The following is a 23,239-nucleotide window of genomic DNA, read 5'->3' on the forward strand; positions in this document are numbered from 1 at the left end:
ATTATAACAGCCAACATGTTCATTCCCAGAATCCTCATCTGTTAATACTCTGTTCAATCTGAAACCACATCTTATCCATTAATATCTCACCCAGTCTAATTTCTCTCCAGCTTATTTCCCGTACTCTTCAACTGTTTGATCTATTCACTCCCAGATCCTGTGGCTGTTTGCAGTGTCAAAGATTCAGGGATTCAAAGTACTGTACATTTATGTATGCGGTATACAACCTGAATTTGGTCTTCCCCACAGACACCCACGAAACAGAAAACCATAGAATCAGATCATAGAAAAACATTGAACACCCAACGTGCAAAAAAAGAACAAATTGCGCAAACAGCAAAAAAAAGTGAAAAACAAAGACTGCAAAACACCAAATCACAAAGTCATTGAAGGAGTCCAGGCATATTCAGTTCAGTTCAATCCAGTGCTGGGTAGCTCATCAGCTGGCCACAGCGCCAGTCCCCCCCAATCAAAATCTCACAAAACAGCACCAAAAAAGGAGTGACTAGAAACCAGAAACACATCATAATGTCTTGGCACCATTTTCATTCCAGTTTGTAAGAGATGATGTCAGATGTATAGAGACCCTATTTGAATGCAGAAAAGCCACTGCAGATGCAAAGAAGGCTCAGCAATAAGTGTGAACTGTATGCAGAGAAAATAGTGAGGGTTTTGTGTTGAGGAGCAATCTAATGAGCAATGCAGAGTGAGCTTTGTCTCTTTAAATACTGTATATTATTTCAGGGAAAAAAGGGTTCCCCAAAGCTGATCGTTGTAGAAGTAAACAAGAACTACAATTTTTCTATCATTGACACAACTCTGGGAAATGCTATGCTGGGTCCATGTTTCTGGTGCAGGAAATTAGGGCCAAATCTCCCATCAGGAGCTGAGAAGCTGCAAATGGATAACTTCTTGCTTGCTTGCTACTGAATTGTACCAGATCTGTCAGGCTAGATAGGTTTCATGATCAAATGTAAGTGGACCGTTTATGGAATGTTTTGCTTTCTGGATATCATTACTTACCAGAGTGCTTGACATGGAATAGCAAGGTCAGTATTGAGTCTGTCAATTAATTTATTTGCCATCGTAACAGACAAAGCAGCAGAGGAACTCAGTGGGCCAGGCAGCATCTATGGAGGGAAGTGGACAGTTGACATTTCAGGTCGCAACCCTTCTCTGGACGGATGATTATAGATGCTGCCTGAACTGCTGAGTTCCTTCAGCAACTTTGTGGCTACAGTCTTTTGTCTCTCCAGTTTGTGCCTCTTGTCCTCTTTCCTTGCTCTTTTATTGTTCCGCACTTTCTTGGCTTCACACATAAACCTTCAGGTTCTTCGAGTGTGTGTTGACCTTGTTCCTGTGACTTTCAGAAAGACTGTGTTACTTCCCATCACCCTTTGAAGAGATTATTTTTCTTCACCTCTTTGCTATATTTCAATTGTAAAATTGCATTCAAACCTCCTGACAAATTGAGTCGGCACTGGAGAAATCTAAAAGATGTTATGGCTTGTTGATAGCCAGATGTTCCCAGCGACAGACCCCACAACCAGGACTACTCCTGCAACATTATGCACTGGTAGCATGTAAAGAAAGAACAAAAGTTTGAAAACAGCGGGATAGAAGCTGCCCTTGATCCTGGTGTGTGTGCTTTCAGGCTTTTGTATCCTCTGCCTAATGGGAGGGGGAGAAGAGAGGATAGCCAGGGTGGGTGGGGTCTTTGGTTACGCTGGCCCCTCTACTCAAAAGGCAGTGCCTCAAGAAGGCGGCACCCATTTTGAAGGACCCTCACTATGTAGGACATGCCGTCTTCTCATTGCTGCCATTAAGGAGGAGGTACAGGAGCCTGAAGACACACACTCAACATTTTAGGACCAGCTTTTCCCCCTCTGTCGTCAGATTTGTGAACGGTCCATGAACACTATTCTGCTCTCTTTTTACTCTATGTATTTACTTATTAAATGTACTTATTATTATAACTTTAAAGTTTTTTTGTGTGTTGCACTGTACTGCTGCCACAAAGCCAAAAGTTTCATGAAGTACAGGTATGTCAGTGATAATAAACCTGATTCTGCTTCTGATTTTGAGGTGGCAAGAGAGACAGGGGTTTACACCGAGTGCTCAGAGATACAGCACTGGGAGCAGTGAAACACTTATATACTCCTGATGGTGTGTTTTCAAGTGCTTCCCTTCCTGGGAGCACATCTGAAGTGCTAAGTGAGAAGTACCAGTGTCCCAGTTCAAGGGCTGCATTAGGGAGGCACCTGCTGGACGTTAGTGGCATTGCAAGTAAGAACAGTTTCAATGAACTCTGATCGAAACCATATGTCACCTATCTGCCTGCTTGGAAGTATGGAGTCAGCTGGAATACCACTAAAGTCATGTGCTGTAGCCACATCACGGAAGGAATCTGGAAGAGAATATATCCAACAGTTTTGAGCAAATTCAAAAGGGAGCTTGAGCTGAACGCAATGCCAACAAGGATCGCCAAACTAATAGAATAAAGCAGGCCAGGGCATCATGCATTGTGTCAGGATAAAGGTGCATGTGGAATCAGAAGTCAGAGTGCAATAGACGGGAATGTGAATGGAGAGTTGGCAACTGTCTAAAGGTGTTAAATTGCAGGAATAAGATCTAGTAAATAAATAGTAGATTCCTTATTTTAAATGTAAACAACAAGTCTAATAATTAGAATTCTGGGATTTACTCAAGAGCCTGGCAGGTAATAGGCCAACTGCATTTTGTATTTTCTCATTTTGACATAGATTAGGAATATGAGAGCAGGGTGGAAACTGGCAGCAAAGCTGATGAAGCAACACGTTAGCAGAAAGCAGTATTAGTGCAGTCATCAATGTACCAGGAGAAAAAGTGAGGGTGGGGGTTTGAGAACAACCTCACTACACATGCTGCCCCCTGTCCTCTGCTTGTGTATCACCTGACTACATCTCCTGATTTTAATAAAGGAGGAGGAAGAAAACAGCAAACTATTGAAGCAACACACACAAGATGCTGGAGGAACTCAGCAGGTCAAGCAGTATCTATGGAGGGGAATAAACAATCGATGTTCTGGGCTAAGACCCTTCTTCAGGACTGAAAAGGAAAGGGGAAGATACCAGAATAAAAAGGTGGCGGGGAGGGTAAAGGGGATAGTTAGAAGGCGATAGGTGAAGCCAGGTGGGTAGGAAAAGTAGAGAGCTGGAGAGGAAGGAATCTGATAGGAGAGGAGAGTGGACCCAGGGCGAAGTGATAGACAGGTGAGAAAATGTCAGAGTGGGGGGGGGGATTTTTTTTTTATATCTGAAGGAGAAATCAGTATTCATGTCATCAGACTGGAGGCTACCCAGACAGAATATAACGTGGCCTCATCTTGGCACAAGAGGAACTATTGATCTGCCTGACATCGGTAGTTGAGAAAACATTGAAGTCTATTGGACTTATGAAAAAACGGAAATTGTGTTTAAATAAACTACTGGAGTTCTTTGATAATCTGTCCAGTGAAGTGGATGAGGGGAATCTGATGGATAGAGTGCATTTTGATTTTCAGAACAGCGTTTTGTTGCATTCACTTTTAGTCACCTAACCTGAAGAAGGCTGTTCTGTAAAATTTGCCAGGTGGGTTCCTGGGATGGTGGATCTGTCACATGAGGGAAGATCAAGTAGGCTAGACCTTTATTTCCTAACCTTTACAGAAGGGGTTCCCAACCTTTTTTTATGCCGTGGACCCTACCATTAACTGAGGAGTCCATGGAACCCCTGCTGAATTGTGAACAGGTTTGAGGAACCAAATTGTCTCTTCCTGCTTCTATGTTTCCCGTTTAACTCTTTGTTCCCCTTCCTCTCTTCTCTACAACTTAAAACTTGTTTCACCTCCGGCAATTGCTGGTTCCGTTGAATGGCAATGGACCTTTCTCACTCCATAAATACTGCCTATTGAATGATTGCACATTTTCTCTCGTACTATTAGTGGGGGTTACAGGCAATTTGATATGTTGGTCTGGGATACAGATAGGACTGATGTACGAGAAGACAAACATAGCAGAAGAAATAGAAGCAGGAAGAGGCCATTTAGCCCCTTGATCCTGTTCCGTCATTTGATGAGATAATGACACCATTATCCTGCACTGACCCTACGTCCCCTAATATCTGAAAACCTAGTGAAAGGTGTAGCGGACATGGAATGGTATTAAGTAAATGGATAACATATTAGTTTGATACAGGCTGGTTATGTTTCAGTGGGGATTCCATTTGATAACACTGGATAATAAATTTTTTCAAAAGTGTTGCTTCCTCAGAATTTTTTTTTTTGCTTATGATAGATGACTTGAAGCTGAGCACAAATATAGTTTCAGACTACCTGTATCACGTAGGAATTTGGAGAGGCAAGAAATTAACTTTTATTGAATATAATGCATAATGCATTTAATTACATAACAGTGCTGATGCTAACTAAGCTAAAATTGTTTTGTTGATGATTTTCATTTGTACTCAGTAGTTGAGACTTCTCACTTAACTGTCCAATGATAATTAGCTAGCATTGATGATTCCAGTTGCCCTGATACAGTTTCTCCATGAATGCAATGTTCTGATGAAACCTTTCACCATGCTCGTCACTGACAGCACCAAGATTTACAAGACAGAAGTCTCTATGGGAATGCAGAAAATGAATCTTTAGTGACATGTTTCACTTCATGGTTTTGTATGCATGAAGCATGTTGTCAACCAGCTCCACGTAGTCTGATGCTCTGTAGTTGCCAAGAAAATTTTCAACAACATCCTTGAATGCCTTCCACATGATTTTTTCCAGTCCCACTAATTCTTGTCATTGATGACCTGTTTGATTTGGGGTATAACAAAAATGCCTTCCTTAATCTTGGCATCAGTTATCCCGGGAAACATCTGTCTCAAATATCGAAATCCTTCACGGAAATTTTTAGTCTTTCTAAAACCTGTTCTGCCATGCAGCATCCGCCCTGCCTAAGAATGCCCAGGCATGTCTGGAGAAGATAGAAAACTGGTCAGCTTACATTGTGGACAACATTTTAATTGACTTGAATTATGAATTAAAATAACAAATATATACGATTTCAAAAAAAATGGTGCATGATAGGGAAATTTCATTTTAAGTTTCATAATCAGCAGCCCAAAATCCATAAGATATACCCAAAAGTATTCAGGAAGCTGAATCTTTATTGACAGTGTAATTTATTAATGTGGAACATAGATAGCTTGTGTTTGAGTGAGGTATAAAGGCCGATTATGCTTGGTGAGGATGAAGACAGATGATACCTCATCGTTGGCCACAGACAGTTGATGTAGGAATGCCGTGTGATGCACCAGCGTGGGTTACAGACAGGTGATGTATTATTGTGGGTGAAAGTGGATGATATATTAGTGAGTGAGCAGATGGATGATGTGTTAGTGGGGATACAGACATGTTAGTCAAGACTAATGATGGATAGTAGGTAAGTGAGAAATATTAATTATTGATGCATTAGTGTGTAACTCACAGGTGTGGAATATTTGTGGCATAGATATTGATGAATATTACATTATTAAGAGATGCAGACAGAAGTTGCGATACTTCTGGGACAAAGGTAGGTGAAGATAGCTGGTAAATAGATGCAGTAGATATTTTTGTGGGATACTGTCCGATGATATATTGGTGAAAGGTACAGCAGGGTGATTTATTAATCATGAACAGCACAGACATGATAATTTAGCATTGAATATCATTAGCTGTGATATATTAGTGAGAGGAAAAGCTGATGAAATATAGTGAGGAGTGTAGATTAGTGAATGATAACTTAGTCTTTATGTAGATAGATGATGGATTAGTGTTGATTCAGAGGACCGATGTATCCTTACAAGATACCAGACAAGTGTTTTATGGTTATACGTATAGGGGCATGATAAATTCAAAGTTCAAAATAAAATATATTATCAAAGTGCATATATGTCACCATATATAACCCTGAGATTCATTTTCCTGCGGGCATACTCAGCAAATCCATAGGATAATAACTATAACAGGATCAATGAAAGATCAACCAGAGTGCAGAAGACAACAAACTGTGCAAAGCAAATATAAATAAATAGCAATAAATAACAAGAACATGAGATAAAGAGTTGCTAAAGTAAAATCATTGGTTGTGAGAACATTTCAATGATGGGGCAAGTGAGTGTAGTTATCCCCCTTTGTTCAAGAGCCTGATGGTTGAGGGGTAGTAACTGTTCCTGAACAGTTCATGACAAGTATAGGTGCATGATATATTTTTGAGAAATAGAGACAGAACATGGAACAATACCGCATTGATACATGCCCAACCAGTCCATGCCAACCACAGTGTCAATCCAGTTAGTCCCAATTTCCTGTGTTTGGCCCATATCCCTTTAAGTGCTGCCCCTCCATGCACTGTCCCTATCCAAGTGCTTCTTAAATAATAAATATTGAACCCATCTCAAACACTTCCTTCATACTCACCACCCTCCACTTGAAAAATTTGCCCATCAGGTCCTTATTAAATCTTTCCCCTCTCATCCGAAATCCATTCCCCCAAGTTTTGGTTGGCCCTACCCTGAGGCAAAGACTATTACCCTATACCTTATCAATTCCTCTCATAATTATAAACTTTTCTATAAAGTGACCCCTCATTCTCCTATGTTCCAAGGAATAAAGACCCAGCCTGAACAACTTCTTCCTATAACATAGGTCTAGTCCTGGCAATATTCTCATAAATCTTTTCTGAATTCTTTACCTTTTATCCACCTGTTTCCTACAACAGGGTGACCAAAACTGTACGCAGTTCTCACCAGTGACTTATGCAATCGCAACATAATGTCCCAACTCCTATACTCAGTGCTTTCACTTCGAAACTCTATAAAGGTCATCGAGCAAAGTCCAATGACTCCTCCAAATCGGACTCTGTCTATCTAAATGCTGGAGGATCCTCTCCCTCAGAGTTCCTTCCAGTAACCTCCCCACTACTGAAGTCAGGCTGACCTGCTTGTTCTTGCTACCCCAACAGAACAACATTAGCCACCTTCTAGGTCTTCTGGAGCGTCACCAGTGGCTAACAATAGAGCAAATACCTCCTGAAGGACCGCTGCAATTTTCTCTCCAGCCTCCCATGGAGTCTGAGGGTGCACCCGCTCCGGCCCAGGGGACTTATCCACTTTAATATGCTGCAAGGCTGTAATGCCTCCTCCCTGGCAATATGGATGGCCTCCAAAATATCTCCACTTAGAACATAGAAACATAGAAAACCTACAGCACAATACAGGCCCTTTGGCCCACAATGCAGTGCTGAACATGTCCTTACTTGTTTCCCTTTTGAGCAGCCATGATTTTCTCCTCAGTAAACACCAAGGAGAAATGTTCACAAAAAATTCCACCCATCTCCTGCGGCTCAAGTCGTAGGCAGCCCTGCTGATCTCTGAGGGGAACCAACTCTCTCCCTAGCCGTCCTTTTACTCTTTATATAGCGAGAGAGCCTCTTGGGAGGTTCCTTAACCTTACCTACCAGATCCATCTCACAACCTTGGTTTGCCCTCCTGATTTCACAAACTCCACCTGTCCAGGCCCTTAACACTCTGGATGGCCCAGTCAATACCAGGGAAAATTAAAATCTCCCACTAATACAACTCTGTTATTCTTACTATGAGCAACTTCCCTACACAACTTGCTATGTTCCTCCAGCATAGTGTGTGTGTTGACTTATTGAATCGATTTTTGATTTCAGGGAGAGAGAATGTATGTGTACAGCACTGGTCTGATAAATAGCTTGTCTCTTCCTCCTTGAGATGAAATCGGAAGTATATGTTTCTCTTTGACTTCCTGTTTTTTCATAACGCACAAGGAGATTATTCTGCTCATTGAGTCTATACCAGCTCAGTGTATTCCCACCAGTTCCCCCAACCCTCACTTATTGTCTGTCACCCATCAACCCTCTCCTTAATTCACGTGCCACCCACCAACACCTGGGACAGCTTACAGCAGCCATTTACCACCATGTCTACAGGATGTGGGAGGAAACTGGAGCACCCGGAGAAAACCCACATAAGTTCCAGGAAGAGCAATCTCCACAGAGCAACACCCAAGATCAAGATCGAACCTGTGTTGCTGGAGCTGTGCTAGTCTGAAGGCAGACTTGCATCAATGACTCTCTTGCTCCACAGTACCACATGAGCATGTATTAGCAAAATGTTTAGTGTGCAGTCTTGCAATTGCAAAGTTACAGTGACCAGTCTAGCAACTGGGAAATGGTCCATTAGGCTGAATCAAACCTGACCTGAGCAGTGATTATATACTTGGTGGCCACTTTATTAGGTTCACCTGCACACCTGCTTGTTAGAGCAAATATCTATTCAGCCAATCATGTGGCAGCAACTCAATGCATAAAAGCATGCAGACATGGTCAAGAGCTTCTGTTGTTATTCACACCAAACATCTGAATGGGGAAAAAAGGTGATCTAAGTACCTTGACCATGGAATGATTGTTGGTGCCAGACAGGGTGGTTTGAGTATCTCAGAAACTGCTGATCCCCTGGGACTTTCATGTACAATGGTCTCTAGAGTTTACAGAGAATGGTGTGAAAAACAAATCCAGTGAGCAGCAGTTCTGTGGGCAAAAATGCTGTTTTATTGAGAGAGGTCAGAGGAGAATGGCCAGACTGGTTCAAGCTGCCAGTAACTCAAATCACCATTACAATAGTGTTGTGCAGAAGAGCATCTCTGAATGCCAGCACGTCGAACCTTGAAGTGAATGGGCTACAGCAGCAGAAGAAAATGAGCATATGCTCAGTAGCCACTTTTCAGGTACAGGATATAGTGGCCACTGTGTGTACAGTGACGCTTTGTGCCTGCTTTAACACATTGTTGGAGTAATTAGTCCACATTGTCCAGGTACGACATCATTGAGCACTTCCAGGACACCTTGGTGTTCAGAGCCTTACCCTGGCCTGGGGCCCAATCTGGTAACTCCCATCTATTACCTTCCAATCTTGGGTGTCCATAAACTCTTGCACTCATCACCTCAAACCTGACCTTGATCACTCCTGGAACACGACTCTGGCACCTCTGCCCAAACTACTCAGTTACTCTTGGTCTCAAACCGCCTCTCACTGATCACTCTTACCTCAAATCCCTGATCACCCATGACCCACCTCCCTGGCCACCTGTAGCCTGTCCTGCTTCCACCCCTCAACCCCTGAGCTTCTGGAACTCCAACCCACTTTCCTCTGGCCAATTGCTCCCAACTCCAAAGGCAAACCAAACACAAGCCCATGCACTCCTACGAATCAAAGTTCAAAGTAAATTTATTATCAAAGTACGTACTGTAGATGCCACCATATACTACTTGGAGATTAATTTTCTTACAAGCATTCACAATAGAATCAATGAAAAGCCACACACAAAGACTGACAATCAATGTGCGAAAGAAGACAAACTGTGCAAGTGATAACACTGAGAACATGAGTTGTAGAATCCTTGAAAGTGAGTCTGTGGGCTGTGGAATCCCTTCAGAGATGAGGTGAATGAAGCTATTCACTCTGATTCAGGAGCCTGATTGTTGAGGGGTAATAACTGCTCCTGAACCTGGTGCTGTGGGACCTGAGGCTCCTGTACCTTCTTCCTAATGGCAGCAGTGAGAAGAGAGCATGGCCTGGATGGTTGGGGCCTTAATGATGGATGCTGCTTTCTTGTGGCAGCTCTCCATGTAGATGTGCTCAATGGTGGGGAGGAATTTAACTGTGATGGACTGGGCCGTATCCACTATTTTTTGTAGGCTTTTCCATTCATGGGCATTGGTGCTTCCATAGCAGTCTGTGATGCAGCCAGTCAGGATACGTTCCACAGTACACCTATTGAAGTTTGTTGAAGTTTTAGATGACATGCTGAATCTGTGCAAATTTCTGAGGCAGTAAAGATAATTGTCATGCCTTCTTTGTGATGGCACTTGCATACTAGCCCCAGGACAGGTCCTCTGGAATTTAAAGTTATAACCCTCTCCACCTCCATTCCCCCAATGAGGACTGGCTCATGTACCTCTGGTTTCTTTTTCCTGTAGTCGATAATTCAGCCCTTTAGCTTTCTGACATTGAGTGAGTTTGTTGTCATCAACAACCAACTATCGCAACCCAATCATCCACCCTCTTCATCTAAGTGACAATCAGGACAGCATCCACGCACCATCAATCTACAAGCCATGACACACAGGGACTGGGGCTATTTTTTTGTAACTTTGTTTTTTTTGCTATCATAGTTATATGTGCCATGTGCTGTGTATGACTGTTGATGCAGTGTTTTGCAACTTGGCCCTCGAGGAACGTTGTTTTGTTGGCTATATTCATGTGTGGTTGGGAAGGGAACGTCGACTCAGACCATGAGAGGCCTGTGTCGGGCAGATTGGAAGTCTGTGTGGGGCGCCACTCCTCGAACAGACACTAGAGCAATGTGTGGTTAAGTGCCTTGCTCAAGGACACAAACACGCTGCCACAGCTGAGGCTCAAACTAGCGAACACCTTAACCACTTGGCCACGTGCCCAATGTGTGGTTGAATGACATTTAAATTAAACCTGAACTTGAACTTGAACTAAGTGTCTCTAATTTTTCCCTCAAAGCAGTAGTTCCTCACTAATTAGGCTTCCAACAACATCCCATTCTTCCTACTATCAATGCGTTTAGACTTAACCAGCCAGAGTGTGCACTGCCCAAGCAGGTGTCTGTAACTTGAAGTGAGGAATTGCATGACTTGGGGTTTCAGACTATTCTAATCTACTCTTCCTTCTCCCCACAGGAGCAATTGTGAAAGAACCAGAAGACACTGAAGGTACAGTCTAGTTTTACCATCCTACAGCCTGAGGGGATTGTATGTAATGGCTCTGAACTTACTATCAGCAATGAGTATTGTTGTCCCTGTTTTTTGTTATACTCTTCACTGTGATCAGAATTTCCCAGAGCAGCTTTCCTCCTTGGTAAAGTTAACAACAAGGATATCCTGTGTCTTCTTAATTTGGCCCAAGCCCTCGGTTCAAGGTTTACATTCCCTGAAGGCAATGAAGGTTCGGATGGAGCAACGTTCTATGCATTCTGTCAGGATGATGCTGCTGCTGGTGGCTTTCACTGCCAGTTGCACCTCTCCAGAGGCTCGTGTCCTTATACTGAAATTAATGAGGAGAAGCAACTTATCTTCTGTTGATTCTCAGGTCAAATGTTCAGAATTGTAGTAGGAATCCTCTTTGGTCTTTTTCCATTGTTTCGCGGGTCAAAACCAATGATTATTATCGGGCGGTTCTGTGACAGAGTGAGCCCGAGGGTCATGAGGCTTTCTTTTAAACACCAGGATTAACAAGATACCAGATTAATTCATTTGTGATGACCAAACCAATCCCTTAGAGACAAAATTCCTCCTCTGATTTGTTCTATCGGCAGAAGGGTATTCACCTGGGATCAGGATTTCTCCTGGTCAGAGTGGCCACGTCAGTGTTGAGGTGTCTGAATTCCTGGGCTGTGGTCGTGAGGCAAGATCCAAGTCTGTTGCTGTTGGGATCGTCCATGAGTGCTGCGATCTTTCAACTGCCTGAACTTCATTTTGAAGAGCAGGAGATGCACTTGTATGAATTCTTCTGATGAGAAATGGCTAGTAGGCAGATGCCATGGGAGTATTCAAGATAGAGACAGACCAACTGACAAGAGTGATGGGGAATGTCCCTCCTCAGGATGAAGGCAACAGGGTTCTACATGCCCTCGAGTTTATTGAGGGGATTAGTTGGAAAGCCAATATGAGGAGCCTTGGATTATTGGAGTCTAGTGGTGATAAAGGCCTGAGAGAGGATTTTGGTAGCAAAACCTGAAGTAGAAGAGGAGGTATAGAGGAATATAGGGCCTGTGATAAAGATGATCGCACATGTGAAGAAAGGTGCTTGCTTTCATTAGCTGGGACACAGTGTATAAAACCGTGGAAGTCTAGGTATAGCATTGGTTCACAGCTAGAATTTCTGCCACGCTGTAGAAGGATATACTGTAGATGCAATGGAGAAGAGCAGGGCTGGTAAGCACCTGCAGTGGAGTGTTTGAGTTATGAGGAGAGACTAGATAGATTTCATTTGTTTTCTTTGAAGCAATGGAGGCTGTGAGAGGACCTGATAGAGGTCAGCATTAAGAGAGGCATAGATAGGCTGGATTGTAAGAAACTTTTGTCCATGGTGGAGTTGTCAAAGACTAGAACATATAGGATAAGCAGTGAGAGGTTTAGAGATGTAAGGAAGATTTTTTCTCACCCAGAGGATGGTTGGAGACAGAAGCACACTGTTTGAGAAGGTGGTGGAGGCAGGTATTCTCAGAATGTTGAAGCATCTAGGCAAGTACTTGAATTGCCGAGGGGTAGGTGCATACAGTCCAAGTGCTCTAAATGGGATTAGTATAGGTAGGTATTTGATAGGCAGCATTCAGCTGATGGGCTGAAGGGCCTGCTTCCATGCTGTATGTCTCTCGGTGGAAGTGGTGGTCTTGATATTCAAAAGGGTATGTGATATAAGTTCACCCAAAGCCTTTGGAGGTGTGACCAAGAAAGTTAGAGAGGGTTGTTAGTGAACAGACTTGCTGGCAAAGGATAGTCAAGAAATAAGAAGATCAAGTGAGGCAACTTGCACGTTGCAATAACAATCCAGAAACTATTCATTTCCATCTCATATCAATGAAAAAAATTATAAAAGACTTATCTACTGTCTTCAGTGTAGGGAAAAGATACAAATATGTAGCACCTACCAAATCCTGGTTCCTTAAATCAATTATTTTTGGAAAGTAATCGTTGTACTGATCTGGACCAAATTTGTTGTTCAGCGCCTTGTGGCACATCGGGTGGCAACCTTGCTGTTTCTTTAGCATTTGACTGTTTTTTACAAGGCCGATTTGCTAGCTCGACGCTCAACCCAGTACCGATGAAAAACGTGCAGGGAACGGGCAGATTTGAACCGAGGACTACTCGCCTTGAAGTCCGGTGCGGATGCCACTACACTACCGGCCAGCATTAGGATCAGATTTGTATGCAGCAGAGTCCTGCAAGTAGAAGTGAGGAGAATGACTTGGTAGTTCTGCAATACACTCCTGTGAAACTTGAATCTCTGCTCCCTAAGGCGTATCCTCAGAACTGTGAATCTGAGATAGAATGCGCATCCATCAAGAAGATTGTGTTGCTCATCGACTGCAGAATACTGAGTGGTGAACCTTCCAGAATGAGAGTGAGTGAGGTGAACCCTGGATTTTTTCAACGTGCAGTTTGTACTTTACAGTTATCCAATCAGCCAGCTGAGAAAGTGAACTGGACACACACAGAGCAGAGGTGACTTCAGAGCAAGAGCTCCAGTTTTCCAGTTGTAGCTTTGCCCTCCTTGTATCTGGCCAGTCCCACCTGTGATTTTCCTTTTGTTCTACACCCTGTGTCTTCTTCTTAAGCCCATCACCCCTACAGGGGCATAGGCCACTGACAACAGCCCACCAGTGTCCTCTGTCCTGGGCCAGTCTTTCAAATGTTCCCAGGTGTAGCTCATCTTCTTGGTGTATCCTTCTCTCCCTGGGATGTGGTCTCTAGAGCTTCAGTAGCTCTTTGTTCTTTACAGGATGGGTTGCTAATCCCATGCCCAACCCTCCTCCTTTTGCAGCCGGTCTTGGGACTGTCCATGGCAGAGTTTACACCTTGCTTTTAAGGTGTTAATTCTAACTTGGTCTGGGTTTGGACAAAAGGTCATCTACCTGAAACATTAGTTAACGGTCTCAGTATTTCCAAGCTATTGCTGTTCCATTTCTGGGGTTTGCCCATCCTTCACATATTGTTGGCTAGATAATGTCAATCACGATTGAAGTCAATAGAACAGACTGGACTACAACACGCAGCCACTGCCATGTTGTTCACAATCAAAGCTGAATTCCTTCCCTGATGCTTGGTTGACTTTGAATGACTCTGTTCGTATAAACGGAGCCATTTTTATCTCTTCCCAGATTCTTCAAGCAACAAGTGGGTGCGTTTCAAGGATGCTGAGTACAAGTTCTTTGAACATCGCTCCACCTGGCCACAGGCCCGTCGGATCTGCACCTGGTTCAGAGGGGAACTGGCATCTATTCACAGTCAACAGGAGCTGACATTCCTGGAACAGAGTCTTCAGGAGGTAAGAGTCCGGAGTCATTACTGGGACTAGATGGCAGGTAGTTTCCTGGATAGACTGCATTAAGGTGAAGCACAGCTGGACAGGATAGTTAGTTTAGGGAAGTAAGGCACTGGAGGCTACTGAGAACCATTCAACTGATTTAACTGTTCATGTGAATGCATACAACCCACTTGTAGATCTTCTGATAAGATTATTTTTGCTGTTCAGCAGCTTGTGATGGTCTGTCTGTCTATTTATTTATTTAATTTATTTAGAGAAACGGTGCAGAACTACCCTTCTGGGCCACACTGCCCAGCAACCCCTATTTAACCCTAGTCTGATCAAGGGACAATTTTCAATGACCATAGTCTGATCAAGGGACAATTTTCAATGACCAATTAAACTGCTAACCGATAGTTCTTTGGACTGTGGGAGGAAACCAGAGCACCCGGAAAAAAAAACCATGCATTCCACAGGGAGAACAAAAATAATAATAATAGTAATAAATAAATTAGCAATAAATGTGAGTCAGTAGCTCTACCAGATGGTCTCCAGGCATGAGATGCAAAGACTTCCACCTGCCCAGGTAGTTTTGACAAAACCAGCACTCATGCCTCCAGGCAAAGCATTTGACAGGTTGACACCCATTCTACCACCTTATCCATTCACTCTGTTTGCTGCCCACTATGGCTGTAACATGTTTGTCTACAGGGTGAACTGTCACAGCTCTACCATGATCTACAACCTTTCCCGCTTTTATGGTTAAAGGCAACAATTATTTGGGAATGCCTTTACCTTCTGCCCTTGCAGCTAACACAGCATCCAGAATTGGAATCTTATCATCATTTGCTTCCTCATCACGAAGTCAACAATTAGCAGCATCCTGCCAAATAGTGCTGTGATATTACTTACTTGAGAAGTCCCTTCCACGAAGGGTCATTAGCATTGAGCAATTATTGGCCTCACCAGTGAACATAGATAATTAAGTAAACCATACCCTCAGGAATAATGGATACAATTTGTGTTTCTCCAGCTCTCTCGGGTTCAGGACCAGCTTTGGTGGATTGGCCTCCACACCTACGATAACGATGGACGATTCAGGTTGGTGGTGTTTGGTCTCCTGCAACAAGTGATCCTTTCAATCGTCATGTTACACAGAGTGGTGGATGCCTGGAATGTGCTGCCAGGGGTGGTGGTGGAGACAAATAATGATAGAGCAGGAGATTCCAACCTTTTTTATGGCATGGATCCCTACCATTAACCAAGTGGTCCATGGACCACAGGGACAGAGGGATAAGGGGCTCTTAGGCATGTGAATGTGCAGGAAATGAAAGGATATGGACATTGTTCGGGCAGAAGTGATTAGTTTAGTTGGGAATTTGATTACTACAACAATGTAGGCTGAAGGGCCTGTTCCTATGCTGTAGTGTTCTATGTTCTATGCCATATCTTGCTATCTCTTGACATACCGTCCTTTATTAAAGATCTCCAGCACCCGGGGCATGCCCTTTTCTCACTGTTACCATCAGGTAGGAGGTACAGAAGCCTGAAGGCATACACTCAGCGATTCAGGAACAGCTTCTTCCCCTCTGCCATCCAATTCCTAAATAGACTTTGAAGCTTTGGACACTACCTCACTTTTTTAATATACTGTATTTCTGTTTTTGCACATATTTTAATAATCTATTCAATAAATGTAATTGATTTACTTGTTTATTTATTATTATGTTTTGTTTTATTTATTATTGTTATTTTTTCTCTCTCTGCTGTATTATGTATTGCATTGAACAGCTGCTGCTAAGTTAACAAATTTCACGCCACATGCCGGTGATAATAAACCTGATTCTGATTCTATCCTCAGAGCTGTTTAAAGCCATCCTTCTTTTGTACATTAATGTCTCACTTTTTCCGACAATCCTGTACCAGTTGGTTTTCCTGTATGGATATTGGGATGCAGAAACGAGCCTGCCACCGCCCTGCTTCCTCTCAACTGTTCAATGTATTCTTCTGTTCCCTCTCCCTCGGGAGCTTTCCTAGTTTACCCTTAAGTACATCAATGCAGTTTGTTTCCACAGCTCCCTGTGGTGACAAGTTCAATTATACTCTCCACTCCAAGTAAAGGATTAACGACCAATTTTTCACCTTCCCCACTGTACCAGCACCCCCATGCTTCCTGTTAGTTATATAGCACAGAAGCAGACCCTTCAGCCCAACTAGTCCATGCTAACCAAGCTAGTCCCATCTAGCTAGTCCCATTTGCATGCATTTGCAAATTTGCAAATTTTCCTTTCCTATCCAAGTAGCTTTTAAACATTGTTAATGTACCTGCCTCAACCACTTCCTCTGGCAGCTCATTCCATATACTGACCGTTCTCGGGGTATGCTAGTTGCCTCTCAGGTTCCTTTTAAAACTCTGCCCTCTCCCCTTTCACCCTAAATCTGTGCCCTCCAGTTCTTGATTCCAATCCTGTGCATATTTTCCCTATCTGTGCCCCTCATAATTTTACACACCTTTATAACCTCACCCCTCATTCTCCTACACTTCTTTTAGGATCTAAACACGAGATTTTTCAGATGTTGGAAATTTTGAGCAACGCGCACAAAATGCTGAAGGAACGTAGCAAGTTGGGCAGCATCTACAGAAGGGAATAAACAGTCAAATTTTCCATCTGGCATAGTTTGCATTTTGGTGTTTGATTGTTGGGGTTTTTTGTATTGCTATATTTACGCTCTATTCTTGGTGCAGCTGTAACGAAACAAAACCAAATTTTCCTCAGGATTAATAAAGTATACCTATCTATCTATCTAAATTTTGGGCTGAGACTCCAATGAAGGTCCATCTGTAACCAACCATAGATGCTGCCTGACTTGCTGAGTTCCTCCAGCATTTCGTGTGTGTTGCTCAAAATTTCCAACATCTGTAAGGATCTTGTTCTACAGGAGCCTGAGGTAAGTCACTAACACCCATAATCCTCTATGTCTGCATCCCCACACTTCCTGTTGGGGTATAGTTCCACCATAAGCAGATTTTTTGATCTCAGGGCAAGAGGCATTGCACCCAACCCCGAATTGCATTTACAAGATAGGCATTTACAAGAATGGTCATGTTCTAAGTCAAAAAAAAAATAACCATTGCCCCCCCCCCCACCACCAGTGTAGTAAAAGATTGGCATTCTTGATTTCAGGTGGTCTGATGGCTCACTGCTGAACTTTGTATTCTGGGCCTCTGGGAGGCCACGACCAATTTCTAGAGACAGAAAATGTGTTTACATGTCGCCCATTAAAGGTAAGAGAGGCTGTGAATGAGTAAACTTTACTGGCCAGATATTTCAACTATAAATGCCTTTTTTTCCATCCTGCCCTGCAGCATAATAGCAGGTAAATGAAGACTCTTGTAATGTTGGAAGCACAGTACCCAATCAGTGCAGAGTTAGCTCTGAGAAATAACAATGTGATAATGACTAGCGAATCTTCATACAAGTATAAATATTAGAACACCAAAGTTTTTCAGCAAAATGGTGCTATAAAATCTTTAGCATCTGCATCAGAGCAAGCGGCTCATTACCGATGAGTACGCATAATGGGAAAAACTTGTATTCATTTGTAATGAACCGTCAGAGCAAAATAATAGAGATGAGAGGTGGTCGGACATGAGTTTGATGGGGCAGGAGAAAGCAGAAATGATTGAAGGAGAGCTCGGTGTCGCTGGGGGCGTGTAACTCATTGAGTGTGGGTGCAAAGGAACAAGTATTATTGCCAAATGAGCTGCTTTTGACAGCATGGAAATTGGAGACATCAATTGGTTTCATAATTTAATGCTCTTTTAATGGCAAACGTGTGGGTGTTGCAAATAGACAACACTGCTGGCCAACAGTGTGTTTGTCCATCCCATGTTAAGTATTTTTTCTATCATTTAGTAGATAATGAAGTGTTTCTTTCTTACAGTCATCATCATAGCTTGTCACACCAGACAGCCAGCCACTCTAGTGTTGTTTGGTCAATGTTAAGCAGGTCAGTGTCAGCTAAATCAGGTGAGAGTGGGCAGTTGCACAGAATGTGTTCAGTGTTCTGCACCCTTTCGCCACACTCACAGGATTTGCTGGTCTTTAGACCCCACTTCACCATATTGTCTCCCGTCCTACAAACTCACGCTCTCGCTCTGTTGAGAGTGCACCACTTCCATCTGTCAAGCAGTGCCCCGTCTGGCAACATTTCTGTGGGGTCTTACACTGTGTTGTTTGGTGGGGTTCTGGCTTCTGTTTGTTGCCAGAGGTCAATCCTGTATGTTTGGGGAGATGTTCTGTGTGGTAGTTCCTCCACTGTAGCAAAGCTTTTCTCGATTTTAGGGGGTTGGAAACTGGCACGTGATGATGTAGTGGGTGCCGTGGATCCGAGTTCTGTTTACTTTTTTCAATTTTTGTTGTAGTGTGTCTTCGGATCTCTGGGGGAGCAATGCCTGCAAGTCTGTAAATGATGTTAGTGGGTGTGGGACGCAGTGTGCCCATGATTATTCGGCAGGCTTCGTTAAGCAACAGGTCTATTTTCTTTGCATGGGCTGATCTGCCCCACACAGGTGCGCAGTATTCTGCAGGTGCATAGCAGAGTGCTAGGGCAGTTGATCTAAGTGTGTGAGCATTAGCTCCCCATTTCGTGCCTGCTAATTTTTTCAAGAGAGAATTGCGAGAGCCAACTTTTCCTCGGAGTTTTTGGATGTGGGTGGCAAAGTAAATGCCTTTGATCACAGTCCATCAGCGCAGAATACTGTACAGACATTGCGGGACAGGGAACCTATAGATTCTATGGGTTTGTTCCCTGAGAAAACGGTCGTAGCCGTGTGGAAGAATGCTTTCATGAGATCTGACCAAGACCTCGCTTGGCTGGCGGTGAGACATTCCCCCCCCCCCCCGGCGGTCAGAGTTTTCCTCTACAGCCAACAAACACATCACCCCCAATGTACACTGCCCTTGGGATGGCTGTGATGGGGAAGAAACAGTCACCCACCTCTTTGCAGAATGTAGATTTGGTGAGAGAGTGTGGAGACCGATACAAGGGTCGTGTCGCAGCTGCGTAACAGAGGACTCTCTAATCTATGGACTGTTCCCAGGGACACACTCTGAGACAAACATCAAGTGCTGCTGGAAGGTCATCGGTTCATTGGTCTGCCTGAACCTTGTTGGTCGTCCAGCACAGAGAGAATGCTGCAGAATGGCACAGTCCAGGCTGCTGAGGGGCACACTGAAGCTCAAGGCAGACAATGCTGAGGCTCTGTGGGGGAGGACCATGGTCTGGGCTCCTCCCACTATTGCTGTACCTGGAGGGGCAGAGTTGGGCAGAGAAACCCCTTCAACATAGTAACAGTATTTTACGCCAGGGAGCCACGGGAGGGGCAATGGTGTTATGTTTGTGTGTGTTTTCTTCTCTGTAAAGTTTTCACTACTGAATGTACCAACCACAGATAAATTTTGTGCACTATTTCTTCCTTTGTATATACTTTGTTCATGAATAAAATATATTTTTGAAATTAAGAGTTACTATGAGTATGATGAAACACACCAATTGTGTTGTATTTCCTGTATATATTTTTGTGAATAAAATCTAATTTAGAAATAAATGAACTATGTTTGTACATTGAAAATTTTAAACAGGAAAGAATTTGCTAAATAAGACCATAAGAGCATAAGATATAGGAGCAGAATTAAGCCATTTGGCCCATCGAGTCTGCTCCACTATTTCATCATGGCTGATCCAGTTTTTATCTCAGTCCCAATCTCATGCCTTCTCCCCGTATCCCTTCATGCCCTGACCAGTCAAGAATATGTCAACCTCTGCCTTAAATGTGCATTAAGACTTGGCCTCCACATCTTCCTGTGGCAAAGAATTCCACAGATTCACCACTCTCTGGCTAAAGAAATTCCTCCTCATCTCTGTACGAAAAGGACGCCCCTGTATTCTGAAGCTGTGTCCTCTGGTCTTAGACTTTCCCACCATAAGAAACATCCTCTCCACATGCATTCTATCAAGGCTTTTCAACATCAATGAATTCACCCCTCATTCTTCCAAATTCCAATGAATACAGGTGCACAGGCATCTGACTCTCTTCATATGACAAGCCATTCAATCCTGGAGTAATTTTTGTGAACCTTCTTTGAACTCTCTCCAGTTTTGGTACATCCTTTCTAAGATAAGGGGCCCAAAACTGTTCACAATTCTCCAAGTGAGGCCCCACCAGTGCTTTATAAAGTCTAACATTACATCCTTGCTTTTATATTCTAGTCCTCTTGAAATGAATGCTAACATGGCATTTGCCTTCCTCACCACAGACTCAACCTTAAGATTAACCTTTCGAGAATCCTTTGCAAGGACTTCCAAGTCCCTTTTTCACCTCTTTCCGTTTAGAAAATAGTCTACTCTTTCATTCCTTCTACCAAAGTGCATGACCATACACTTCCTGACACTGTATTTCATCTGCCATTTCTATGCCCATTCTCCAAATCTGTCTCAGTCCTTTTGTAGCCTCTCTGCTTCCTCAAAACTACCTGCCCCCCCACTTATCTTCATATCATCTGCAAACTTTGCAACAAAGCCATCAATTCCATCATCCAAATCATTGACATATTATGCAAAAAGAATTGGTCCCAACACAGACCCCTGTGGAACACCACAGCCAGCCAGAAAAGGCTCCCTTCATTCCCACTCTTTGCCTCCTGCTAAGCAGCTATGCTTTATCCATACTAGAATCTTTACTGTAATACCATGGGCTTGTAATTTGTTAAGCAGCCTCATGTGTGGCACCTTGTCAAAGGCCTCTTGAAAATCCAAGTACACAACATCAACCAATTATCTTGTGTCCCTCCTGCTTGTTATTTCCTCAAAGAATTCCAACAGGTTCATCAGGCAAGATCCCCCCTTGACGAAACCATGCTGACTACGGTCTATTTTATCATGTGCCTCCAAGTACCCGGAGACCTCATCCTTAATAATCAACTCCAGCATCTTCCCAACTACTGAGGTCAGACTAATTGACCTATAATTTCCTTTTTCTGCCTCTCTCTCGAAGAATGAAGTAACATTTGCAATTCGCAGTCTTCTGGAACCATTCCAGAATCTAGTGATTCTTGAGAGATCAGTATTAATGCCACCATGATCACTTCAGCCACCTCTTTCAGAACCCTGGGGTGTACACCATCTGGTTCAGGTGACCTATCTATCTTCAGACCTTTCATTTTCCCAAGAACTTTCTCTCTAGTAATGGTAACTTCATACACTCCATAACCCTTGACAACTGGAACTTCCACCATACTGCTAATGTCATCCACAGTGAAGATTGGTACAAAATACTTATTTGGTTCACCTGCCATTTCCTTCTCCCCCATTAATACCTCTCCAGAATTGTTTTCTAGTGGTCCAATATCCACTCTCAACTCTCTTTTACATTTTATATATCTGAAAAGGCTTTCGGTCTCCTCTTTAATATTATTGGCTAGTTTACTTTTGTATTTTATCTTTAGCTTCTTAATGGCTTTTTAGTTCCCTTCTGTTGGTTTTTAAAAGCTTCCCTATCATCTAATTTCCCACTATTTTTGTTCTATTATATGCCCTCTTTTTGGCTTTTATGTTGGCTTTGACTTCTCTTGTTAGTCATGGTTGTGTCATCTTGCCTTTAGGATACTTACTCTTCGGGATGTATATACCCTGTGCCTTCCAAATTGCTCCTAGAAATTCCAGCTATTGCTGCTCTGCCGTCATTCCTGCCAGTGTTCTTTTCCAATCAATTCAGACCAACTCCTCTCTCAAGCCTCCATAATTCCCTTTACTCCACTGTAATACTGATATTTCTGACTTTAGCTTCTCCTTATCAAATTTCAGGGTGAATTCAACCATATTATGATCACTTGTCACTAACTTTTTGTTTAACCTCGAGCTCCCTAACTAATTCTGGTTCACTGCACAACACCCAATCCAGAATAGCTGATCCCCTAGTGGACTCAACCACAAACTTCCCTAAAAAGCCATCTCATAGGCATTCTAGAAATACCCCCTTCTGGAATCCAGCACCAACTTCATTTTCCCAATCTACCTGCATATTGAAGTCCCATAACTATTGATACATTGCCCTTTCGGCGTGCGTATTCTATCTACCGTTGTAATTTGTAGACCACATCCTTGCTACTGTCTGGGTGTCTGTATACAATTCCATTCAGGGTCTTTTTACCCTTGCAGTTCCTTGGGTTGATCCACAATGATTCAATACCCTCAGACCGTATGTCACCTCTTTCTAATGATTTGATTTTGTATTTTACCAGCATAGCAACACCACCTCCTCTGCCTTCCTGCCTGTCCTTTCAATACAATGTGTATCCTTGGACATTAAACTCCCAGCTTTAATCTTCTTTCAGCCATGATTTAGTGAAGTCTGCAACATCATACCTGCCCATTTGCAACTGTGCTGCAAGTTCAACGACCTTATTCCGTATACTGTGTACATTCAAATACAACACCATCAGTCCTGGATTCACCCTTTTTGATTTCGTCTTGAGATCACAACCCTGGAGGTCCTGCCCTTTAACTTAGCACCGAACTCCCTGAACTCTGTATGCAGAACCTCGTCACTCGTCCTGCCCATGTCATTGATATCAACATGAACCACGACTTCTGGCTGTTCACCCTCCCACTTAAGAACGTTGAGGACTTGATCTGAGATATCCTGGACCGTAGCACCCAGGAGGCAGCATAGCATCTGGGAATCTCATTCATACCCACAGAAATACTTGTCCATTCCCCTAACTAATGACTCCCGTATCACCGCAGCATGTCTCTTCTCACCTTTTCCCTTCTGAATCGCAGAGGCAGACTCAGTGTCAGAGACCAGACCACTGTGACTTTCCTCTGTTTGATCATCCCCCTCACAACAGTATCCAAAGTGATATACCTGTTGTTAAAATAATTTTTAACCAATAGAAATGTGACTTCTGTATAATACCCAACATTAAATGAATTACTCCAGTATTAACAAAGATTCAAAATTTAACATGGTTTATACATGAGGCTCCCTCAATTTCTTATTTGTTTTCTCATTTATTTTTGCTTGTATTCTCTTGTC

At 43.0% G+C, this 23,239-nt stretch overlaps 1 protein-coding gene across 1 annotated transcript in view; it reads left to right on the forward strand.

Annotated features, from left to right (window-relative positions):
- mrc2 (mannose receptor, C type 2) overlaps positions 1-23,239 on the forward strand; it is a 247,310-nt gene that overhangs the window by 164,237 nt on the left and 59,834 nt on the right. The window contains exons 16-19 of the mRNA XM_063037085.1: positions 10,794-10,826; positions 13,994-14,160; positions 15,173-15,240; positions 17,325-17,425. Of these exons, the coding sequence (XP_062893155.1) occupies positions 10,794-10,826; positions 13,994-14,160; positions 15,173-15,240; positions 17,325-17,425 (369 nt within the window). The remainder of the gene's footprint in view (positions 1-10,793; positions 10,827-13,993; positions 14,161-15,172; positions 15,241-17,324; positions 17,426-23,239) is intronic.

Source organism: Mobula hypostoma, chromosome X1, assembly GCF_963921235.1.
Source record: "Mobula hypostoma chromosome X1, sMobHyp1.1, whole genome shotgun sequence".
Classification (NCBI taxonomy): Eukaryota; Metazoa; Chordata; class Chondrichthyes; order Myliobatiformes; family Myliobatidae; genus Mobula; species Mobula hypostoma.